Source organism: Malus sylvestris, chromosome 17, assembly GCF_916048215.2.
Source record: "Malus sylvestris chromosome 17, drMalSylv7.2, whole genome shotgun sequence".
NCBI lineage: Eukaryota > Viridiplantae > Streptophyta > Magnoliopsida > Rosales > Rosaceae > Malus > Malus sylvestris.
In genome coordinates, this window is record NC_062276.1 from 8,001,728 (window position 1) to 8,024,492 (window position 22,765).

The 22,765-nt window shown below is 37.4% G+C and overlaps 2 protein-coding genes across 2 annotated transcripts; one reads left to right on the forward strand and one right to left on the reverse strand.

Annotated features, from left to right (window-relative positions):
• Positions 1 to 294: 294 nt before the first annotated feature.
• LOC126612259 (isocitrate lyase-like) lies at positions 295 to 3,369 on the forward strand. The gene is made up of 3 exons (XM_050280640.1): positions 295 to 381; positions 1,118 to 2,720; positions 2,988 to 3,369. Exons 1-3 carry the CDS (start codon positions 352 to 354, stop codon positions 3,080 to 3,082), a joined length of 1,728 nt encoding a protein of 575 aa, XP_050136597.1. The 5' UTR covers positions 295 to 351; the 3' UTR covers positions 3,083 to 3,369.
• Positions 3,370 to 5,933: 2,564 nt separating this feature from the next.
• LOC126612261 (syntaxin-132-like) lies at positions 5,934 to 9,666 on the reverse strand. The gene is made up of 13 exons (XM_050280641.1): positions 9,450 to 9,666; positions 8,541 to 8,654; positions 8,211 to 8,267; positions 7,978 to 8,026; positions 7,603 to 7,691; positions 7,432 to 7,505; positions 7,298 to 7,340; positions 7,153 to 7,213; positions 6,996 to 7,021; positions 6,829 to 6,906; positions 6,653 to 6,733; positions 6,506 to 6,571; positions 5,934 to 6,384 (listed from the first exon to the last, which is right to left on the reverse strand). The coding sequence occupies exons 1-13, from the start codon at positions 9,465 to 9,467 to the stop codon at positions 6,220 to 6,222; spliced, it is 921 nt and encodes a 306-aa protein (XP_050136598.1). The 5' UTR covers positions 9,468 to 9,666; the 3' UTR covers positions 5,934 to 6,219.
• Between the last annotated feature and the right edge of the window lie 13,099 nt (positions 9,667 to 22,765).

Genomic DNA, 22,765 nt, shown 5'->3' on the forward strand with positions numbered 1-22,765 from the left:
GAAGAACAAGACAATTATGCATGGTGATACAGGATAGTTAGAGAAGTGCATGCCATCACCCTACGTGCCTGCAAATGCTGCTCCCATGGGACAAGTTTCGCTCCTTTTCTGCAAGATAACAATGAATCTATTTATTACAATTTATAAAAATTTGAAATTAATTTTGAGAAAGCACAGTGGAAATTTCTTGAATTTTGTTTCTTTCTTATCCGCAAGGGTAGAGTTTTATCAATGTCACAAGAATTCTTACCTCCCCACTGGCGTTATATATGTAGGGGACTTTGGAGGAGGTTCCTCAACTCCTCCTAGTAGTTGTTTAACAAAGCTCATATACCAAAACAAGTTCTAGCCATGGCTGCATCTTACTCAGTGCCTTCAATGGTAAGCCTTCAACAGCCTTCCTCCCATTTCATTTCCTCCAATTTTCTAATAGTTGTCTTTGCTAGTGAGTCTCTACTAGGAATTTTCTAAGTTTGAGCTATTTCTGTAGTACATTATAATGGTGTTAAAACGCTTATATATTCGGTTTCATGTCCTTGGTTTTGCCTAGTTTTTCTGTGTTGATTCATGGTTTATATATGTAAGTTTTGTAGCCCTCATCACCAAACAAACTTCGATCTTGAGGTCGTGTAATGAGCTCTCACAGTAACAGGTTCTAGGTGTGAGACCTATTATTGTTCGAAGGTCTCACACCTTTTCTACTGCGCCGAGAGCTAGACCTTTTAATCAGAGTCAATGTGATTAAAAAAGAGACGCAATTAAATTGCAACACTTGAATCCCCCAGTCACAGTTAGTCTACAAGGAATTGTTGCCAGTTGAATTAAAGATATAGGGGTTCATTTGGTCAAGGAGGAGCTTAGCACACTTAAAGTTGATAAATTTGCTAATAAGTAAAAAGCATAGCCTAAATTATGTCCTAAATTTACATTTCTCTTTATAATGGTTATGTATGCTGTTGTTGTTTTGAAGAACCGTACCTCGATAAAATTTTGGTTAGCATTAAGTCTAGATATTGGAATAAAAAAATAAATGAATTTCCAATTTAAATGAGCTAAAAAATTAGGCACGCAAATTGGTTTTCCACATGTTCGTAACTAGTGAGAATTGTGTATACAGATAATGGAAGAAGAAGGAAGGTTTGAGGCAGAAGTCGCGGAGGTGCATGCATGGTGGGGCTCAGAAAGGTTCAAGCTCACAAAACGACCATACTCAGCTAGAGACGTTGTGGCGCTAAGAGGCACCCTAAGACAAAGCTATGGCTCAAATGAAATGGCCAAAAAGCTGTGGAGAACTCTCAAAATTCACCAAGCCAATGGCACATCCTCAAGGACTTTTGGTGCCCTAGACCCCGTCCAGGTCACCATGATGGCCAAGCACTTGGACACAATTTACGTCTCTGGTTGGCAATGTTCGTCCACACACACCAGCACCAATGAGCCTGGTCCCGACCTTGCTGACTACCCTTATGACACGGTCCCAAACAAGGTGGAGCATTTGTTTTTCGCTCAACAATACCATGACCGCAAGCAAAAGGAGGCAAGGATGAGCATGAGCCGGGAGGAGAGGGCTAGAACCCCTTATGTTGATTACTTGAAGCCAATCGTTGCTGATGGTGACACTGGTTTTGGTGGCACCACGGCGACTGTTAAGCTTTGCAAGCTTTTCGTGGAGCGAGGCGCTGCTGGTGTTCACATTGAGGACCAGTCATCTGTGACAAAAAAATGTGGTCACATGGCTGGGAAAGTGCTTGTTGCTGTTAGTGAACATATTAAAAGACTTGTGGCTGCAAGGCTACAATTTGATGTTATGGGAACTGAGACTGTATTGGTGGCTAGAACCGATGCGGTTGCAGCTACATTGATCCAGACCAATGTGGACACTAGGGATCATCAGTTTATATTGGGGGCTTCGAACCAAAATCTTAGAGGGAAGAGCTTGGCTACCCTTTTGGCTGAAGCAATGGCCGCTGGCAAAACAGGAGCTGAGCTGCAGGCCCTCGAGGACAACTGGACTTCAATGGCACAGCTGAAGACATTTTCAGAATGTGTCACTGATGCAATCAAGGCCATGAACCTTGGCGAACATGAAAAAAGGAGGAGATTGAGTGAATGGATGAGCTATTCTAGTCCTGAAAAGTGTTTGTCAAATGAGCAAGGGCGCGAAATCGCTGAGAAGTTGGGGCTTAAGAACCTTTTCTGGGACTGGGACTTGCCTAGAACAAGAGAAGGGTTCTACAGGTTCAAAGGGTCTGTGATGGCAGCTGTCGTGCGTGGATGGGCTTTTGCTGACCACGCTGACATTATTTGGATGGAGACTTCGAGCCCCAATATGGTTGAGTGCACCCAATTTGCTGAGGGGGTGAAGAATAAGCAGCCTGAAATCATGTTAGCTTATAATCTTTCACCATCTTTCAACTGGGATGCATCTGGGATGAATGATCAGCAAATGATGGACTTTATTCCTAGGATTGCCAAGCTTGGCTACTGCTGGCAATTTATTACACTGGCCGGTTTCCATGCAGATGCGCTTGTGGTTGATACTTTTGCGAGGGACTATGCGAGGAGGGGAATGCTGGCTTATGTTGAAAGGATCCAGAGGGAGGAGAGGAACAATGGAGTTGACACACTTGCTCATCAGAAGTGGTCTGGTGCTAATTTCTATGATAGGTACCTCAAGACTGTCCAGGGAGGCATTTCCTCCACTGCTGCTATGGGCAAAGGCAAGTCATTCTAGTTTCTAGTTTTCTAATTATATACTATCCTAATTCATGAGAAGATGGATTCGAACTACAAAGCATGGGTGTGCACACTGCCCTACCCGGACATGCAAATTCAAATTCCACTGCAATGGGACATATATATTAATTAACCTAGCCGTACTTACTTCCCTAACCAACTGACTAACCTGCATCTATCCTATATTCAAATTCTCTTAGTACACTTGAAAATGTTATTGGTAACTTGTATGTTTCATTTTACTTTTTCAGGAGTGACTGAAGAGCAATTCAAAGAATCATGGACCAGGCCAGGAATTACTGATCTGAGTGAAGGCAATGTTGTGATTGCCAAGGCAAGAATGTAAGAGAAAAAAGAGAGAGAAGCACTTGAATGGAGTTTGGTCTAGAGTACTTTGGGACATTATCCGGCTCATATATTGTGGGGACTGGTGTAGAATAATGTGCTGCAATAGTATATAATGCACGTGATTGGCCTTTCTGGGTATACTTTTTTGTTTTTGTTACCTAGTGGCTAGTGCATTCTAGTGTACTTTTATTAGTCTCAAATGCGAGGACCAAAATTGTTCTTGTGTAATGTATTATGCGATATTCTTCCCTATGTTAGAAATATATCATTCGATTTCCTATTTAACGCTATGTTTCCTCATTCTCTTTGTTGAAGTTTTTGCATAAACCCTAATTCCTCGAAATAGATGGCTTATGAGACATGCTGAGCAAAAAAAAAATTAATGAATCTTTTGTTCTTTATTTCTCATAATTTACTTATAATTGTCTATCGTGCATTATGTTGCACATACACTTCAATTTTTTAGGATATGAAGTGCCCGACACAGACACATACATGGCACTTTACAAGACCGTTCAAAGTGTGTCGTACATGTATTTTAGGAAGTCAGTTAACTTTTTTAAACATTTGACAGCCTTGCACTTGTAATTATTATAAGTATGATAACATACAGTGAGATGTATGTGATTAATGGAAGATAAGATTGTCAACCTTGCATGCAGTGGTAATTACTTCTTCCATGGCTTGAGAATAGAGAGTACGATGATCAATGCAATAATCAAGAGCAAGATTATGGAAATCATCATGCATTTTCTTGACTTCTTTTGCAAGCTCTTTGCAGTTTGTAGGGCAACATTCCCTGATTGTACATGATCCACTGCATTTGTCACCTGTGTACCAAAAACAAATAATACCAACTCAGCATGCATGTTTCCATATTACACCCATAAACAAAACACATGCGTTTTCCATTAGTCTAAGGCTCTAAGCCAAATGAATTTTGTTCAATTGTATTTCTAGGTCTCATTGACTACATGTTTGTACTAATCGGACTTGATATAATCTTTTAGAGTACAAGTGTGAATTAAGTACGAACATTTACAAACAAGCCACCATCTAATATATTAAACCAACCAGATGGTGTAGTAAGTCCTTGGAGTGGTTCTACACCGCTCAATAGGCTATGATAATAGTATTTATAAGTGTATGTACTATACAACCAAACCCCAATGATGATGATTGAGTTAGACTTGTTACATGAAAGGCAACCAAACATGACATGAACAAACTGGTAAAAGAGCCCAAACCAAATTTTATGTTGATACAAAGTTCTAATAACAAATGTTGGTTAATTATGAGCCCAAGCCAAGTCAACCCAAGTTACCAATGCATAACCAATTCCTAAAGTTCAACTAATGTCATAAATGAACAAGAGCGTCTAAGGTATCTTGTTACACAATCAAGAACAACAACTAATTAAGTAAACTAAAATAATGTAAGAGGGTTTTAAGGTATCTTGTTACACAATCAATAAAAACAATAAATAAAGTAAAATTATGTATAAAGATGTGGGCATGATAAATTGACAACGTAACATGTTAGATTTTCGAGTAAAAAACATTAGTATGAATATATATATATATATATGCATGTACGTGTTCAACCATATGCATATGCAAAAATCTTCACTGTGTTAGCTCAACTCACATAAGCACAAATATAAATTAAATAATGAGTAGTAATTTTAGTTTGAAACCTTATGGTATAATCATACCCAATTTCAATAACCACAGAAGTAGAACCACCCTAAAAAACTTTAATCATTATATGTATAATCAGATTGCACTACTAGCTGCATTGAGAGAGATTTTTCAATGTACTCGGAACACAGACACATATACCATATGTCATTTTATAAGTGAAGGGGCACTTGAATTTTTTTTTCCTCCACTCTTATAATAACATAGCATACCTCCCCGTGTTCCGAACACATTGAAAATCTCTCTTGAATTGGAATCTTAGCATGAGAGAAAAAAAAATGGAGAATATCAATTGTTGTGTTAAAGGTATAATAGACAAGGCTTAGGCTAGAACTTGAAAAAAAAAAAAAAAACTGAATTCACGAGTTATGTATAATTTCTCTCACAACATGCACGATGGATAGTAAGTCTCACTATTTCGTAATGAAACCTAAATGCACGCAATAAGAAAATCGACTCATACAAAAACAAAAATATCATCCCCCGGCCCCCAAAAAAAAGAAAAGAAATCAAGATGTCACCTTGCACACACCAACCCCCCACCAAAAGACATCAAGATGTCACCTTGCACAGTTTTAGGCTGCGTGGATTCGATTGCAATTTTAGAGGTGGTGACAACTAGGCATGGAACCCATTTCCATTAACTTCATCACCCACCAAAAGAAAAGGGAGGCCATTTTTGCAAAAGACTAGGAGACAAAGGGTTTACCTACAACCTTCTTGAAGAATAATCATATCTAATCAATTTTTGGTTTTGATTCACGAAAGGGATGAAATGGAAAGTGACAAATTGGCATATAATATAAATACATGCACAATTTAATCTCTCTCTTAATAAGATGACATAAAAAAAATATAAAAACAAGTTTAGAAATTGCTTGTAAGATAGATTATTAACATAAAAACTTAGTTAAAGACGAGATTATTAATATTAAAACTTGCTTAAAGATAGATTAGATCAAATTCTAATTCTAAAATATTATAACATTATTGAAAAAAAAAATCCATTTTTTAATATGTTACGTGAGGAAAAATAACCTTTCTTTTTATACTTATTATATGTTTTTATTCAGCATGCCTACTATTTGTCCAAACATTTGAAAATGTAAAGAAACAAAGAGTGAATATTTTCAATGAGAAAGCGTCAAATACTGCAACGAAATTATAATGCTTTGCCGAAGGACAAATTTACAATCGTTTTCAATTCGTAGTCTGAAATGCAGACACACCACCATCAATAAACCAAAGTTTCCAAAAATACACATAAGATAAAACACTTATAGCCAAGAAAGAAGAAGAAAGCACACCGAAAAAATCGCAACCGAAGAAGTAAAGACACTCTCCCGGTCCTCACAGACGTGAAACCAAAAAATTAACCTCCCAGCCAACCCGTCTATATTACACGGTGAAGAGACAAGGGCAAACTCAAGCACCCTTAGCCACTTTTCCATGGTTTGAGGACGCTAACGACTATTATAGCTACTATTATTAATAGAATAATGATTGCTATGCACATCCATTTTCGGGAGTTCTTCTGGAGTTTCTTTGCTTTTTGAAGTGCAGTGTTCCCAGATTGAACATGATCGACTGCATTTGTAACCTGGATAAGATTCCCATCAACACACAACACAACACAACACAAAGGAATACGCAATTACACATGCAGCTAACTTATATGCATGACCGAACATATGTTCAAGGATGCAAAAGTAGAATTAAACCTGAGTTTCGATATTGTCTAAAACCTCTCCTTGAGCATCGACCAAGACTGCCATATCGAGGTAGATCTGAAAATTTAAAACAAAATCATATTAGAAAGGTTAGTTTCTCAGGTAGACGCACCAAACCTCATGCTACGGCAAACATACCTGATGCAAGTCAAGAAGCTTTTTCTCAATTTCCTTCACGGCGTCATGCCTCTCTTGAATTTCTTCCACCGTATTTAGTACCTGTAATCAGAGTACCTGATTTAATTCTCACAAATTTTTCCAAAGTGGAAGGGAAATCTCAAAATCAGATGTAACAAAACTCAAAAGAAGTATACCTGTCCTCGTCCCTGTTCTTGAACTGCCTTTTGGAATATTTGCTCACTATTTCCAGTTTCTATCAGGTTGTCAATTGTCTAATACAGTCAACATATTAGGCGGGTTAGGAACACATTCAAAATAATATAATCTGAAGCTCAAATTCAGTAATCAGAAACCCGCTCACCTCTTCATCTGGTCTGGTTCCCGTAACTGCAAGTGTAATGAGTAAAGATATGAATCATATGATCACCCAATAATGAATATGAAGATAGCACTATAACACATTGTCTTAATATGTAGTTTGTAAGTTCTACTTGTTTGTGTTGAAAAGGCATGCTAACCTGTAATGACTCTTCTCTCCACAACCTCACGATATTCATCTTGGATTCGTTGTCTAAGGGTCTGAAATATAAAACATTATTGGGCGAAAAAAGTGTTGGAGAGAAATGAGTCCAAGGGTAACAAGCAGAATTTATATACACATACCTGAAACTCGATCATTATCTCCCTAAACTTTTTTGTCAACGAACTGCCAAACAGAAAAGTAGGTTATAAGTCAATTTGCTAGACCATCAGCCCAACATACAGAATTAAATACTCTAAAAACATTCTCTACTAACTTTGTCATGTTCATCCGTGATCTATCAACACCTGTTCCCTTCTCACATCCAGGCTTTTGTCGGTTGGCTAAGTTCTGGGGAAAGGATAAGGGCAGTCAATAGGAAAACCAAAAACAGCTGACTGATACTAGACAAAGTTGGTTGATCAAAGAAGAATTATAAAAGTATTACATCTTTGCTTATTGCTTCTAGTTTCGCTTTGACACCACGTGCAATCTTTCCTACTTCATCAATATCTTTTTCCATCCGCTTTTTTATTCCTGAGAAAGGATAATGGTCTTAGAGTATTGCAAACAGAGCAGAGAATAACAAAATCAGAAAGCATAATGCACCATGAATCCATGCTGAACAATTGGCAAGTTCCAAACAATTGCCAATTCTTCTTAAAAAAAATCACTTTTACAGTTAACTTTTTGTTCCAGCAAATGAATTCATGCCAACTATAAGCTGATTTACGTTAATATTATGTAGAACAATAATACTGATGAAATTTCGTTTAAGGTACAAGCTACTGAAACTATGACTGAGTTGGAAAATAGCTTATACCTTTCATGGCAGATGCTTTTGTAACAGATTTCGACTCCTCATTTGCATCCTATATAAAAAAGTTCCACAGCATTCTAGTTAACTACTAAAATACATCCTCGACCAGAAACATTCACTCAGTAGCCAATCAAATTCATATAAATCAGACCCCAATTCCAGAAAAATTAAAATGTAGAAGCATGTCCAAACAAAATTCAACCACAGCTATGTATGGCACGTATGCAATAGCATACCTTAAGTTTTTTAAGAAGCCCGGAGAGCTTATCCACCTGTTTCTCAACCTCTTGTATCTAAATTCAGCAAAAAAAAAAAAAGAGATCAGGAGAAAGCAACTGATGAAGTGTTGACGAAAATGAAAAGAAAAGTAAACAAAAAAGCAAACTCCATATAAACCAATAACTAATGATTAAGAAGAAACATAATGCATGTGTTAGATTAGGGATTTCTTTCTTCTTTTTATCTTAAGAAAATAATTTTGCACAAATCCCAAATAGATTAAATTGGTTGCATTTCCAATTTACATAGCAGTCTGCAACCAAATGCAACTTTGTGATAGAAAAGACCTGCTTATTGAAAGCATCCATCCCCGCATCGGAATAGCTATGTGGCACTGGCCTTCCCATTTCGATATCATCTGTTCCAGAAGTTTGAGCCCTTGGTTCAGCAACAAATGAATCCTAAAGCATCATTATTTCACAATATAAGCACTGTTTACAACAGGATGAAATAAATCATCAATTTTCCTTTAATGATTCAAAGGAAGATGCAAAAAATGTTACACATTACCCACTCAGTTAACCACAAATTCAATTCAACCTACTTAGAAATTCAGGTGAAGAAGGGTTTTACGTCATTCGTACTTATTGACAAAACATCTGATCTCACTGATATCATTATGGTCAAATAAATTAAACAAAAAGAGCAATGAAAATAAGGTATTTGTGATAGAATTCAGCAAAGTCTCTGGTTTAGTAGCTAAGAAAACTTCAGAACAACACAATCAAACATCGAAGACTTCCGATTTTTCGGGACCGTTGGATAATATGGACCAGTCAAATTGAGAATTCGAATAAATCTATGCTGAAAAGTTCTAAGACTCTATTTTGTTTTTCTTCATAGAATTTCCCCTTTCAGTCAGTCAAACTCAAATTTGATGAGATCTCTGATCCATCTATTTGAAAATTCGTCTCAAATTACAAGTGGGTATTCTCTAGAAACTTAAATTCATATAAAATTCTCCGATAAAGATTGTGAGGCAGTCATTAGTCAATCACAAGTAAAAGGGTACCAATCCAATCCAAAAAGCATCAACCTTGTTCTAAAGCAAAGCACAAAAACCCCAAATTCAGAACATTTATCAAATTTACTAGCTTGTACAACTGAATTACAATTCCAATCGACTGCAAACTAAACTGTCACTCCAAAAACAGCCACCAAACAATTTAATCAAAATGTATTGAAAACCCAATTACCGTAAGCAGGTCGTTCATCTTGTACAAGATCAGATGGCCGGAAGAAGAGAGAGAGGGAGAGAGAGAGAGGAGAGAGAGTAAAGATGGGAGATGGTGGGGAGGGAGAGAGCTGTAGGAAGAGTGATGAAGTCGTTGGCTTTGTTGGTTGGCCGGCGAAAGATGAAAAAACAAACGGAAATGGAAGAGGCAAAATAGAAGTGGCAGACAGGCAAATAATGGGTAACCGGAGGTGATTAAATTATTAATTAAATGTTGATTAATATGTTTGTTTATTATAAATGATATATTATTTAATTTTTAAATTTAATTTAAAATTTTAATCTTATTAATATTATCCAACAAATAATAGCCTACCCGCTTAGTTGCTTACGCGGAAAGGGGCGTTACATACAAATTTTAATACGGTTTTAGCAATATTTTACGTTGTTTTTCTTATTATTATTTTGAGTACTATTACGTTGTTTGTGTTGGTGAGCTGTGAGATCTTCGGAGGTAGGTCTCTTCTGACAACAGATAGGTTCTAAAAATTTAAGAAAATCAAAAGGTTTTTTTAGCCAAAATGGTATATGAGATTTGTATAACTTCTTACTTTGGTTCTTGGGATTTCAAATCAATAGAAGTGATCCTTGAGATTGTCCATCATCTATCATTTTGGTCATTCCGTTAAAAACTCCGTTAAGTGTCCTGGAGCTCTTGGTCGGAAGTTTGGCAATTTTCAAAGCTTCCTAACTCAATTGTTTCTTAACCAAATTCGACCCATAATATATCAAAATAAAGATAGGAAAGTGTAGAATAAGATTATACATATTTAGAAGCCCAATGGTTGCCGGAGATGGTCGGAAAATATCCTCAAAGTTGACTGGTCCGAGGGAAAACTAGAAAACTTGCCGGAAACTGGGTAAATTTTAAACGTTCATAACTTCTTCAATACTCAACGAAATCAAGTGATTTAAAACGAAAATCATACTTCTCGACGAGATGAATAGAATGGTTTGGCCGGAAAACGGCTCGAAATTGGCTGTCTTGGTCTCGAGTTAGCCACTTTCGAGCCATTTGTTTTTGCCAAAACACGGCGAGTTAGCCGTCAAAAGAGGTAACAATCTCTTCGTCTCATTGAGAAGTATGATTTTTATTTTTAAATCATTTGATTTCGTTGAGTATTGAAGAAGTTATGAACGTTTAAAGTTTACTCAGTTTCCGGCGAATTTTTCAGTTTTCCCTCAAACCAGTCAACTTTGAGGCTATTTTCTAACCAACTCTGGCAACCATTGGGCTTCCAAATAGGTATAATCTTTTTCTACACTTTCCTATCTTCATTTTGATATATTATGGGTCGAATTTGGTTAATAAACGATTGAGTTACGAAACTTTAAAAATTGCCTAAACTTCCGGCTAACAGCTCCATGACACTTAACGGAGTTTTAACGGAAGGACCAAAATGATGGATGATAGACAATCTTAGGGACCACTTATATTGATTTGAAATCTCAGCGACTAAAGTAAGGGGTTATGCAAATCTCATGGATCATTTTGGCTAAAAAGCCAAATCAAAATAAAGAGAAAAGTGTTAGAGCTCGTTTGAATGTACTTTTAAAATGACTAAAAGTACTTTTGGTGAAAATGTTTTTGGAACCAATCCTTAGTAAAAATGTAAGTAAATTCTGGAAAAGCACGTAAAGTGCTTCTTGGAATGAGCACATAACTGGTGCTTCTTGTAAAAATCACTTTAAGTGATTTTGGAATCAAAAAACATTTTCTCTAAAAGCACTTTCAGTCATTTTAAAAGCACATCCAAACAAGCTTTTGATAATCTTCTCACCTATTTTTTATTTTTATTTATTTTTTACTTCTATTCATATTACGTGTATTCTACCATCACATAAAATTAAAATAACTATTTTTAGTTATCTTCAAAGGTTGCTCTCTGCCGACAACAGACACCTATAGTGCAATAACATTCCGTTTTAGAAGTTTTAGTCTCTTACATTTTGACAATGATTTGCAGTTAAAGTCCAACTGAAAACGTCTCTATGAATTATAGTTGCTATTAGATTGTCCCACCAACTCCTAATCCCACGGGGAAGGCTATATTTTCAAAGGAAAATTAATGAAAATAGCTTGAAAACTTTGAATATGAATGATAAGCACAAGATAAAGGGTAAAGTGAATAGTATTAGGATTGATATTTTAGTGTAAAAATATGATTTTTCGTTAAAATAAACAGTATCGTAAACTTTTGTTAAAGTTCCTTATTTTAAATTTATTTTGGGTTTGGGCTTGGTTGGTTTCAAATAAAATTCCTAGGTTTTGAAATCATATAAAGCCTGGCCCAAATTAAACAATGTTTTTAGTTTTAATTTTATTTTTTATCATAAGTATGTCGAGCATTGAAATCTATAACGTCTTCTACTATGACTTCAATTTATAGGCCTCCTATACAGCTTTCAAACTTTTGATTGAAAAACTCCTCTCTTGTCACAGTCTCAGTGAACCAGATTAAGCATTCATCTTTCATTTCCTACAAAGCAAACAAAATCCAACATCTAAACAAGAACATTAACACAAACCCTTCTGTATTTTTACCTCCTATATATATGATCTTAATCACTATTATGATTTCCATTGCTTTTAATCACCATTACCTGACAGCAATCTAAATTAAGCCGGTACTCTAAGCTTATAGTAAGCCTCCATTTTCTCATAAACCAAGCATGGAAACGGACAAACGGTCGCGCAGAGGCCTCAAAGTCTGCTGTGGTGCAACAGCAATTTTCCTAGTCATTGTGATCATCATCCTCACAACTCTTTCACTTACCATCCTGAAGCCTAAACAACCCATAATCGATGCCAAGCCTGTTGGCGTTCAAAACATTCAGTTTTCACTCTTCCCAAGTGCGACTCTAAATGTCACATTGAACATGCTTATTACAATAGAAAACAGGAACCGTATTGGGAGCTTCAAGTACAAGAATGCCACGGCTTATGTTCAGTACCGTGACAGCATTGTGGCCGAAGTTCCAATCCAGGCAGATTTTGTGCCTGCAAGAGGCAAGGTTAACATGACCACCTCGGTGGATCTTATGGGGGAGACCTTACTGTCGAACCCAAATTTCATGTCAGATGTGGCCAGTGGGAGCTTGAACATGACCTCAATTGCTAGTTTACATGGGAGAGTGAGTGTACTCAATTTCTTGAAGTTCCACGCGACGGCTTTAAGCACGTGTGACATCTCGTGTTCCATCCTAACCAAGACTATTGATTCTAAATGCAAGTCCAAAATGAAGTTCTAAATACTGTATTAGTATATGCATCAATTGAATGACTTCATCATTCAAACGAGCACGAAGTTGCTATCTACATGTTGTTTCGTGTTTGCTCATCATGTAATATAGTGAAAGAGAATGAAAGTAATCCCTTGCTATCCAACAAACCCATCCTAATCCTCCCTGACATTCTGAACTTAAGTTATTGCTTTAAGACAGTAAAATATAAAAGAATTTTTTTTGTTTAAGAAACAAAAAACCCAATAAATGGTAACTTAGAATAGTTGGCATTCGCATAAATACTTTTCAAATTATAGGTTTTGGATTGCATTTTCTAGTGTATCACTTGCATAATTTTTAATTTGTGTTATATAATTATATATATACATTAAGGGGTGCGAGAATAAATTAGTTGTGATTTGTCATCCATAAAATTCGAGCCTAAAAATTCTCATTTACAAATGACTAAGAATATCATTAGACCGTAATACTAAGTGACATCAAATCTATAATTAGTGTAGCAAAAGTTTGACCATTTAGATAAAGGGTATCACCTGTCGGCATATGCCAAGGGTTCCTTTGTCACTTACATGAGTGGTATATAAATTTTCATTAAGACTGCTCTCGGTGATGATATGGACTAACCCTTTTTTTGGGAGGAATTAGCTTATTATATATGTTGTTACAAACTCTTTATTATTTTACTTTTGCGGATGTAATTAAATCGACGCTTTAGCTGAAGACACGCAAGTTTGATGGCACTCATCAAAATCAAATAAAAAATGTTGCTAGTTAATTTCAACAAAGAAAATGTTTGACTGAAAAGATAAATTGCAAGAAGCAAAGCCTGATATTCCGTAATCAACGTGCATATATAAGCTAGAAAGGATAAAACATGCATGAATTTCACCTTCTTCCTTAAGGTACCAACAAACCCATCCCAATCCTCCCTTGCCTTCTTCAACTTTTTCATCACTTAAAGGCTTAAAATATACCCAAAAAGTGATACCTAGGATTGGATTTGTTGGAACTTCATATTCTGTCGGATGATAAGTAGTTTTCGTATCATAGATTTAGAAATTTTAGCAAAACCACCAAAAGGTCTAAAGACTGAGGAGAGGTAACTTATTAGTTGGCTACGTGGGCAACTATAAAGAAAGACATCAAGAGATTCGTATCTTCTTAGAGTTTTTCTTTGTTTTTTCGGTGCTGGTTAACAACTCGAGGATAAACGTCAATAAAGAAAAACTACAGTAAGACATCAAGAGGCAGCTGGAAGGTGTCGCCGACAAGGGTCAGAAGCTTCGTCAAAATATATATTCGATCCAGAGCTAGAATAATGTGACAAGACTTCACAAATCCCATTCTTGTTTAAAGACTAATCAAGGGCAAACCTGCACCGGTTGTATCTGTAAACTTATAAATTGGGTAAATGTAAAAGACTCAATCCTTGAGCGAAGAACTTGAATTCTATCATTTTCACAATCGATTATTACAGAATACGTAAATTACACATCTCGATAACTAGACGTCAAATGTCATCTACAATCTCTATCTTGAATGATCTGTAGACGAGTCGTCAACGTGGAGAAAATTAGGTTTCTCTCTCTAGCCTTGCTTGCACGTTAAAACTCTAATACATGTTTTTTCATTAGTGTCCACATTAGGCAGGTATGTGCGCTATTTTAGGCAGAGAAAGACTCGTTTCCTAATGAAGTCCATAACTAATTACTACCCATCACAATTAGGGGTGGACACTTGGAACCGAAAACCGAAACTGAAACACGAACCAAATCGAACCATACCAAACGGTTTGATTTTGCGATTTTGAAACGGTTTCGGTTTGAAACCGAACCGCAATGTAGAGAAACAGTTTGGTTTTGGTTTTGACTTTTGAAAACCGCGCCACAAGTATTAAAAAAAACATGATTGAAGTGTATCAATTTGTTTAATTGTTATTTTGTGTATTTGATTCGGTTAGGCCTTTTCTAAAACTTGTAGACTTTGTCTGATATGTTTAGGGTGTGTAATCAAGGGCAAAGGAATGCAATTCGTGTCGGTTAAATTAGGGTGTGCATGCTTTATTTTGTATTTGTATAATATTTTGTGTGTGTGACTTATATAGAGTTATAACTTATACCTTCTACAACTATGGCAAAAACCCTTTGGGATAGCAGCCTTCAGGGTGTTGGGGTCAAGTTTTTTGTTTATGTTGCATCTGTTGGTCTGTATTGTCTGGCATGTTTCGTAATTTCACCAATCCAGTTTCTCTAATTTTAATTCTTCCATGTCATACTATCTTTAGAAAATACAGTACTATTATTTGTTGCAGATTAGCTACAGGCATTTACTGCCCTTGAGTGATATTATCATAATGAGAAGGCATTTGCTGCCTTACTGGGGTGCAAAGTCCTTTGAAGGCTTGAATATGCACATTGACTTTGCATTAGGAAATGTTTGAAAATGGTTTGAAATAAGGTTTTAGATTGTATATTTTTTTTCTTAAAAATACTAATGTTGTTCAGGGGGGAGAGAGGAAGGTAAAGAGATTTTTTTTTTTTTTCATTTTGTATCTATATGGTTTGAAACCGAACTGAAACTGTTTGAAACCGCACCGAACTGAACTAAATGGTTTGGTTTCATTTCGGTTTTGGCTTCAAAACCGCACCGAACCAAACCGCAAAAAATTCGGTTTTGGTTTCGGTTTCACTCAAAACCGCATCGAACTGAACCGTGCTCACCTCTAATCACAATATTAAAATAAGAAACCAATTCTTATAATTTGACCAATATGATTGCTTCCAAAACAATACACATTTTTCTAATTAACGACCGAGGTTCCATTCAACATATGAAGCCTTAGAATTCGTTGTATTACTAGCTTTCTTGTTTTTCAATCAAGAAAATAACGGAAAACCTGCAAGTTATGTATCTTAGGTAGTTGACGAACAACATATACATCAAAATATTTGAAGGATAATGCTTGTGTCCTTAGTGGGGACTTATTTATCTCCTACTCATAATTGACGAGCCCTTATCATTTAAACATGTTAGTACCATATTATATTGGGCCTCATTACTTTGGCTTCCAGACATTGAGCCCATGATTTATGTAAAAGGGGAGGAGCCCTTAGTCTATAAAAGGGCCTCATCACCCTCACAATTGAGGGGGCTCATCCTCACATACAGAAGCCACAAGCCTTACATCCAGAGAGAAACTCTCTCAAACTCTCTCTTTCTCTGAGGGACTCCCCCTCACACTTGTAATCCATACATACAATCACAGAGAAATACAATCAACATCAGTGTGGACGTAGCCCAAACATTGGGGTGAACCACGATACATCTTGTGTTCTTTACTTTCTTGCAGATTCACGGTCGGATTTACGTTGTTCCAAGAACTTCGATTTTGTGCATCAACATTTGGCGCCGTCTGTGGGAATCGACACAAAAAGCTATGTCGGTTCTCTTTCATTTTTTCATCTCACCACCGTGAGATCTCACCACACTCCACCGTGAATCTACAGAAATCGAAGAACCAAACACCTGCACAGTCACTGCAAAACATATGTCTCTCGCTCCAGCTCCCGGTCACGGCGGCAGCGATGGAAACACAATCACAGCCTCTTTTTCTCTCTTACTCCATGCTTATGTAGTGCAGGTGGTCTCTCATTGCAAAACACTACCAGGAAGAACAGACAATGATGTAAAAAACTACTGGAACACCAAGCTAAAAAAGAAGCTTTCCAAGATGGGAATTGACCCTATCACCCACAAACCCTACTCTTAGACAACGGAAACATCAGTTCTTATCTCCTTCTGCATCAGCCAGATGAGTGTTCTTCTAGCGATCTTGGGCGTTGACATCGGCACCATACTCAATAAGGCACTTGGCGACGTCGATCCAGCCGTGGAGCGAGGCGACAAGGAACGGAGTGCGGTTGTTGTAGTCGCGGGCGTGGACGAGGGATTAATCCTCCTCGAGGAGCTTACGAACAGTGACGACGTCGTTGTGGTGGGTGTTCTAGAGTATGAGGGATGTGCGGCTGACTCGGGCCTTCTCCTTCTGCTTGTCCTTGTCGGCCGTGAAAGCACACCCGCCACCTGACAAGTCTGAAGCGTTGGAGCTCATCAGTGCCACCGATATCTGAGAAAGTAAATGTTGAGATATGGCGATGGCTAAATGGCGGTGATGGATTGGATGGTGGCGCCGACGACGTGGTAGTATGAATCGCTCCAAGATCGTAGTTTTCATTTGGATCTTCTACGTCTTGCTTTCTACTCTCTCTTCCAAATGGCTCTCCGGAACTCCGACTCCTCACGTAATTCCACCTCTTCCTCCGATTCTGTAATTTCGAACAAGGAGTGAAGGTCCACACTGTACGATCAGATGGGTCGGGATTTGGCTGAGCACGGACCAGTTTTTCTCAAACACGGCGGCCCGACCTCCCAGTATCTGTCACTTTCTGATATTTTTACTATCAGGGATGGATCTGTAACACCTGTACTTAAGGCAGTAAATCCTCATGTTCATGCTAATGTGTTGTATCTGAGCACATAGTACTCGCTTCCGACTTTAAGTGAAGTCATCCACATTAAAGTTTAGAAATTTTGTTTGGGGGGAGGTGTTCTGCTACAAGATTACGGGATTATGAAGGCGCTCAAACCTATACTCGATCCTTACTTTGATGAAGCGATCTGGTTTCAGAACTCGAGCTTATATCATTTTAGTATGTTTGATGCCTCGCATCATATTTCACCTGTTCCTGCTACTCCAGATGAGATTGAAGCTGAAGCAGCTGTCGTTAGGAATATTGCAAAGGGTCTCTGCCCTTTGAAAATTGTCTTGGACATGGTGGTCTTAACTTTAACGGGTGTGCTTCTTGGGTGCTGACAGGTAACCTCTGGATCAGATCCTATAACCATTCGAGAAAAATTGAGGACTGCGCTTCCACGTGCACCAAAAAAGCAACTTCAAGGAATAAACACCCATTTGCAAAAGCAAGGAATAAACACCCACATGCAAAAACAAGGAATAAATGGAGGCTTTCTTCTGCGAGAGCACATGCCATCCCACTACAAGGTCCCAGCAGCAACCAGGCCGAAAGCAAAAACAAAAGCAAAAGCAAAAGCAAAAAGTAAAAGCAGAAAGTAAAAGCAGAAAGCAAAAGAAGATAAAAAGAAGCAGACATAATTGCGGTGGTGATGGCATGCAAAAAGGGGAATTATGGGCGTGACCCATTGAGCAGAGGGTCGGATTTATTTTTGAATGATGTGATTTATTTTTCTTATCTTTCGGAAACATCTGTATAACCCCATCAGAAGGTAATAAAAAAAAAAGGGCAAGCCCAAAATAATGGGCTGGAATATTATGTGGAAGGCGAAGACCTATATGCCCAAAAAAGCCAGGCCCTCTATTATCACTAACCAGGTGATCAAAAGTACGTCCAGTACTCCAAAATTATTCAGCAGCTTGCCGCTATTATCACTAACCAGGTGATCAAAAGTACACTTAGTACTCCAAAATTATTCGGCAGCCTGCTGCTATTATCACCAACCAGGTGATCAAAAGTACATCCAGTACTCCAAAATTATACATGAGCATCACTCATGTCAATCATACAAAAACATTCATGAGCATCACTCATGTCAATCATATATAAACATTCATGAACATCATTCATGTCAACATTTATGAGCATCACTCATGTCAACATTCATGAGCATCACTCATGTCAATCAGCTTCGAAAGCTTCATTTACAGAGCTCCAGCTTCAAAAGCTTCATTTACGAAGCTCCAACTTCGAAGTTTCATTTACAAAAGCTCCAGCTTCAAAGCTTCATTTTCAAAGCTTCACCTACAAAGATTCAGTGCATGGTATACAAAGACCGCCTCCGAACAACTGCCACTTCGGCACATACATGGATTAAATTTGAAGTCTCCAGCCAATAAACTCTATTGACTAAAGACTTGGGGGACTACACTATGTACCATATATTGGGCTTCCGCAACTGGGCCCCATGAAAAATACTTGGGGGACTTAGCCCATTATTTATGTATTGAGGAGCGAGCCCTTATTCTATAAAAAGGACTCCCTCATTTTCATTAAAGAGCAACCATTATTTATGTATTGAGGAGCGAACCCTTATTCTATAAAAGGGACTCCTTCATTTTCATTAGAGAGCAACCATCACTTATGTATTGAAGAGTGAGCCCTTATTCTATAAATGGACTCTCTCACTATCATTAGAGAGCATCGCCACCTGCTGAGTAACCGCCTCTCCGCGAGAATCATTCTTAGCCCATTACTTATATATTGAAGAGTGAGCCCTTATTCTATAAAAGGGACTCCCTCACCATCATTAGAGAGCATCGCGCCTGCTGAGCAACCACCTCACCACGAGCATCACTCCTAACCCATCACTTATGTATTGAGGAGCGAGCCCTTATTCTATAAAAATGACTCCCTTACCACTATTAGAGAGCATTACCGCCTGTTGAGCAACCGCTTCGCCGCGAGCATCACTCCTAACCCATCACTTATGTATTGAGGAGCGAGCCCTTATTCTATAAAATGGACTCCCTCACCATCATTAGAGAGCATCGCTGCCTGTTGAGCATCCGCCTCGCCGCGAGCTTCAACTTTAGCCCATCATTTATGTACTAAGGAGCGAGCCCTTAATTTATAAAAGGGACTCCCTCACTTTCAACGCTACAAGCCGAGCTAACCAAGGCAACATAAGCCACAAGTTGAGCAGCCTTGCAACATGTGCTACTTCTAGTTGAGTATCATTTCACATTGAGTACCGCCTCATATCGAGTATCAGTTCTAGACGACATCTAGTTACTTCGGCCCACACATGGACTGAATTTCAAGCCTCCAGCCAACTCTTGACTGAAGACTTGGGGGACTACTGTTAGTACCATATTATATTGGGCCTCGTTACTTTGGCTTCCAGACATTGAACCCATGATTTATGTAAAAGAGGAGGAGCCCTTAGTCTATAAAAGGGCCTTTTCACCCTCACAATTAAGGGGGCTCATCCTCACATACATAAGCCACAAACCTTACATCCAAAGAGAAACTCTCTCAAACTCTCTCTTTCTCTGGGGGACTCCCCCTCATACTTGTAATCCATACATACAATCACAGAGAAATACAATCAACATCAGTGTGGACGTAGCCCAAACATTGGGGCGAACCACGATACATCTTGTGTTCTTTACTTTCTTGCAAATTCACGGTCGGATTTACGTTGTTCCAAGATCTCCGATTTTGTGCATCAACAAAACATCATAATTGGGATTGTTCATTTTCTTTATCATCATCTCAATTTTTATATACAAAAAGCTATTTAATTTGGAGATCTTTATCCCATTCATATACATAAAACAAATAGACGGTTCATCATGAAGATGTTACTTGTTACTAAAATCGTTGACTGATTGGACACGTATGGATGACTATAGCGATCTCCAAATTGAATGATTTTTTTTTGCAAAAATAATCTTTAGATGATGATAAAGAGAATGAAGAATTCCGATTATGATGTTCGGATATAAAAATTCGTTAATTATAAGTAGGGAGACAAATAAGTCCCCCATAGAGAATACAAACATTTTCCATATTTTAAGGGGTTTTCATCACAAATGGTCCTTGAAATTGACCCACCCAATCAAGATGGTTCATGAAATTGAAAATCGATCAATGTAATCCTTCGAAATGGCTGTTGCAAATCAATGTGGTCCTTCCGTCACAATTCCGTTAAAATTTCTGTTAAGTGCTGATGTGGCACATAAATGGGTCCCACAAATTTAATTAAATATTATTATGTGAATAAAAAATATTTAAATAATAAAAACAATTGTTATTTTTTATAATTAAAATCTTAAAAAATAAAAAATAAAAAAGAAGGAGGAGATGATTGAACACTATTCATCATCTTCTTCCCCTCCTATTCACAGAAATATTCACATAAATGATGACATTGGAAGGAGAAATCCCAAGCTTGAAATTGGCAAGCCAAGCGAGGAAGAAAGAGGACAGGCCGCTGAGAAAAATGGTGGTCAGATTGAGAGGGAGGTAGAAGAAGAAGAATGCGATGGGTAGGATGGCAAGGAGTCTAGTGGTGCTTGGACAAGTGAGCTTACCGACGGTGTGAAAGTAGGATAGTGATGCCACAACCAAAATCCACACCATGAAAGAGTTTGGGATTTCTCCTTCCAAATTCATCATTTCTATGAATATTTCTGTGTATACTAAGGGAAAAAGATGATGAACAGTGTTCAATCATCTCTTTCTTTTTTATTTATTTTTATTTTAAGATTTTAATTATAAAAAAATAACAATTGTTTTATATTATTTAAATATTTTTTATTCACATAATAATATTTAATTAAATTTGTGGGACCTATTTATGTGCCACATCAGCACTTAACAGAAATTTTAACAGAATCGTAACGGAATGACCACATTGATTTGCAACAGCCATTTTTAGGGACTGCATTGATCGATTTTCAATTTCAGAGATCATCTTGATTGGGTGGGTCAATTTCAGGGACCATTTGTGATAAAAACCCTATTTTAAATATGTTTACAAGGTGGAAGAATCACACCTGTGACTACATTGCTCTTCATTCACGAATCATCACGTCCAAGTACAATTAATATTCTTTGGGGCTTAATTGAGTGGAAAAGAATGAATGCAGACTAAAAGTTTACACTTATTTATACACTAACGCAAATATGAGTATTTTTTTGCTAATAAAGATGTGTATTATTTATATGGTTGCAAAGACGAAATTAGGTAATCTGATTGTATGCTCACAAATTTCTAGTTTAATATTATATTACAATAGAATGGTTGTTTTAGGGCCGGCAAAAGGAAATTTTGCTAGCTATTCATTGTTTGGTCTGTGACAAATGAAAAGTAGATTCTCGGGACAATTTAAGGTTGCAATATTTCACTCTCATGCTCAGCAATTTGATGGAGTAAAAGTGAATATTTCGTTTGGTGTCTAGAGTCGGATTAAAATAGATAAATCATAAAATTCAAGATAAAAGTGAATGATGTTGTAGGCATAATTTATCGAAGCATTATGGAGGCTAGAGAGAGAAGGGCTGTGGCACATAGAGAGAAAAGAGATAGATGTGTAATTGTGAGGTGTGTGTTTTATCACCCCATTGTGCCTTTATTTATAGTAGTAGGGAAGGTAAATTCCTTACCCCAATAGAATTACAACTCTAATAGGATAATATCTAGTCTACGAGATATGATAGAATCTCATAAGGATATCCTAAATATGTTAGGATTTACACAATCACATTCCTAATCTAATAGGTCTGCAACACTCCCTATTGATTGTGTAAATACTCAAACACATGACGCATCAAGTCTTCAGCGATGAAGTAAGTTCAATTGATGAAGTCGTCGGCATAATGAGCGAATGCGAGTCTCAAATCAACGGAAGAATGCATAAAAGGTAAAACTCACAAAACCTTACTATGGTAAAACCCAAGGTGGGATAGAAACCCATAGACTAAGGAGAAAATTGAGAAGTTGCATTAAGTCAAAATTATACATCTTCTCGACATAAGTAGAAGAGCTTACAAGGGTATGATCAGCCCAAGATGGGTGGCTCGTTAAAACCTAGTTAGATAGCAATAACCCAATGGGAAAAATGCTCCTAATCGTAGGGAAAAATAATACATTAAGATCAAGTGAGTATACTTCTGGATACTCCTTCTAAGTTTGACAGAACTTCCAAATGAGAACTACAAGCATTACATATGAATAGTTAGGCATACCAATTCCTTGAACAAGCTTATGGAAGGTTGACTTCGACAGTGACATTGTGTAAAGGTCGGCAAGGTTGTCTAGGATCAGCTTGCATGACTTCAATCTCTTAATGCTTTGTTGATGTAGATGTAGATGCAATATGTCTTAGCGTTGACTTTGTTGATGTATCGTGTCTTGGTTGGGTTGATACATGCGACATAATCTTCATGGATCGTCGTCGGGACTCAACAATGGATGAAAACAACAAGTACT

Excerpts from the sequence above, each read along its gene's own strand:
- LOC126612259 (XM_050280640.1), top strand. The coding sequence starts at position 352 with ATGGCTGCATCTTACTCAGTGCCTTCAATG. Across the intron at positions 382-1,117 it reads CTTACTCAGTGCCTTCAATG|ATAATGGAAGAAGAAGGAAG; the intron begins GTAAGCCTTCAA and ends TTGTGTATACAG. Across the intron at positions 2,721-2,987 it reads CACTGCTGCTATGGGCAAAG|GAGTGACTGAAGAGCAATTC; the intron begins GCAAGTCATTCT and ends TTACTTTTTCAG.
- LOC126612261 (XM_050280641.1), bottom strand. Across the intron at positions 7,341-7,431 it reads TCACGGATGAACATGACAAA|TTCGTTGACAAAAAAGTTTA; the intron begins GTTAGTAGAGAA and ends TCTGTTTGGCAG. Across the intron at positions 6,385-6,505 it reads TAGACAATATCGAAACTCAG|GTTACAAATGCAGTCGATCA; the intron begins GTTTAATTCTAC and ends AATCTTATCCAG.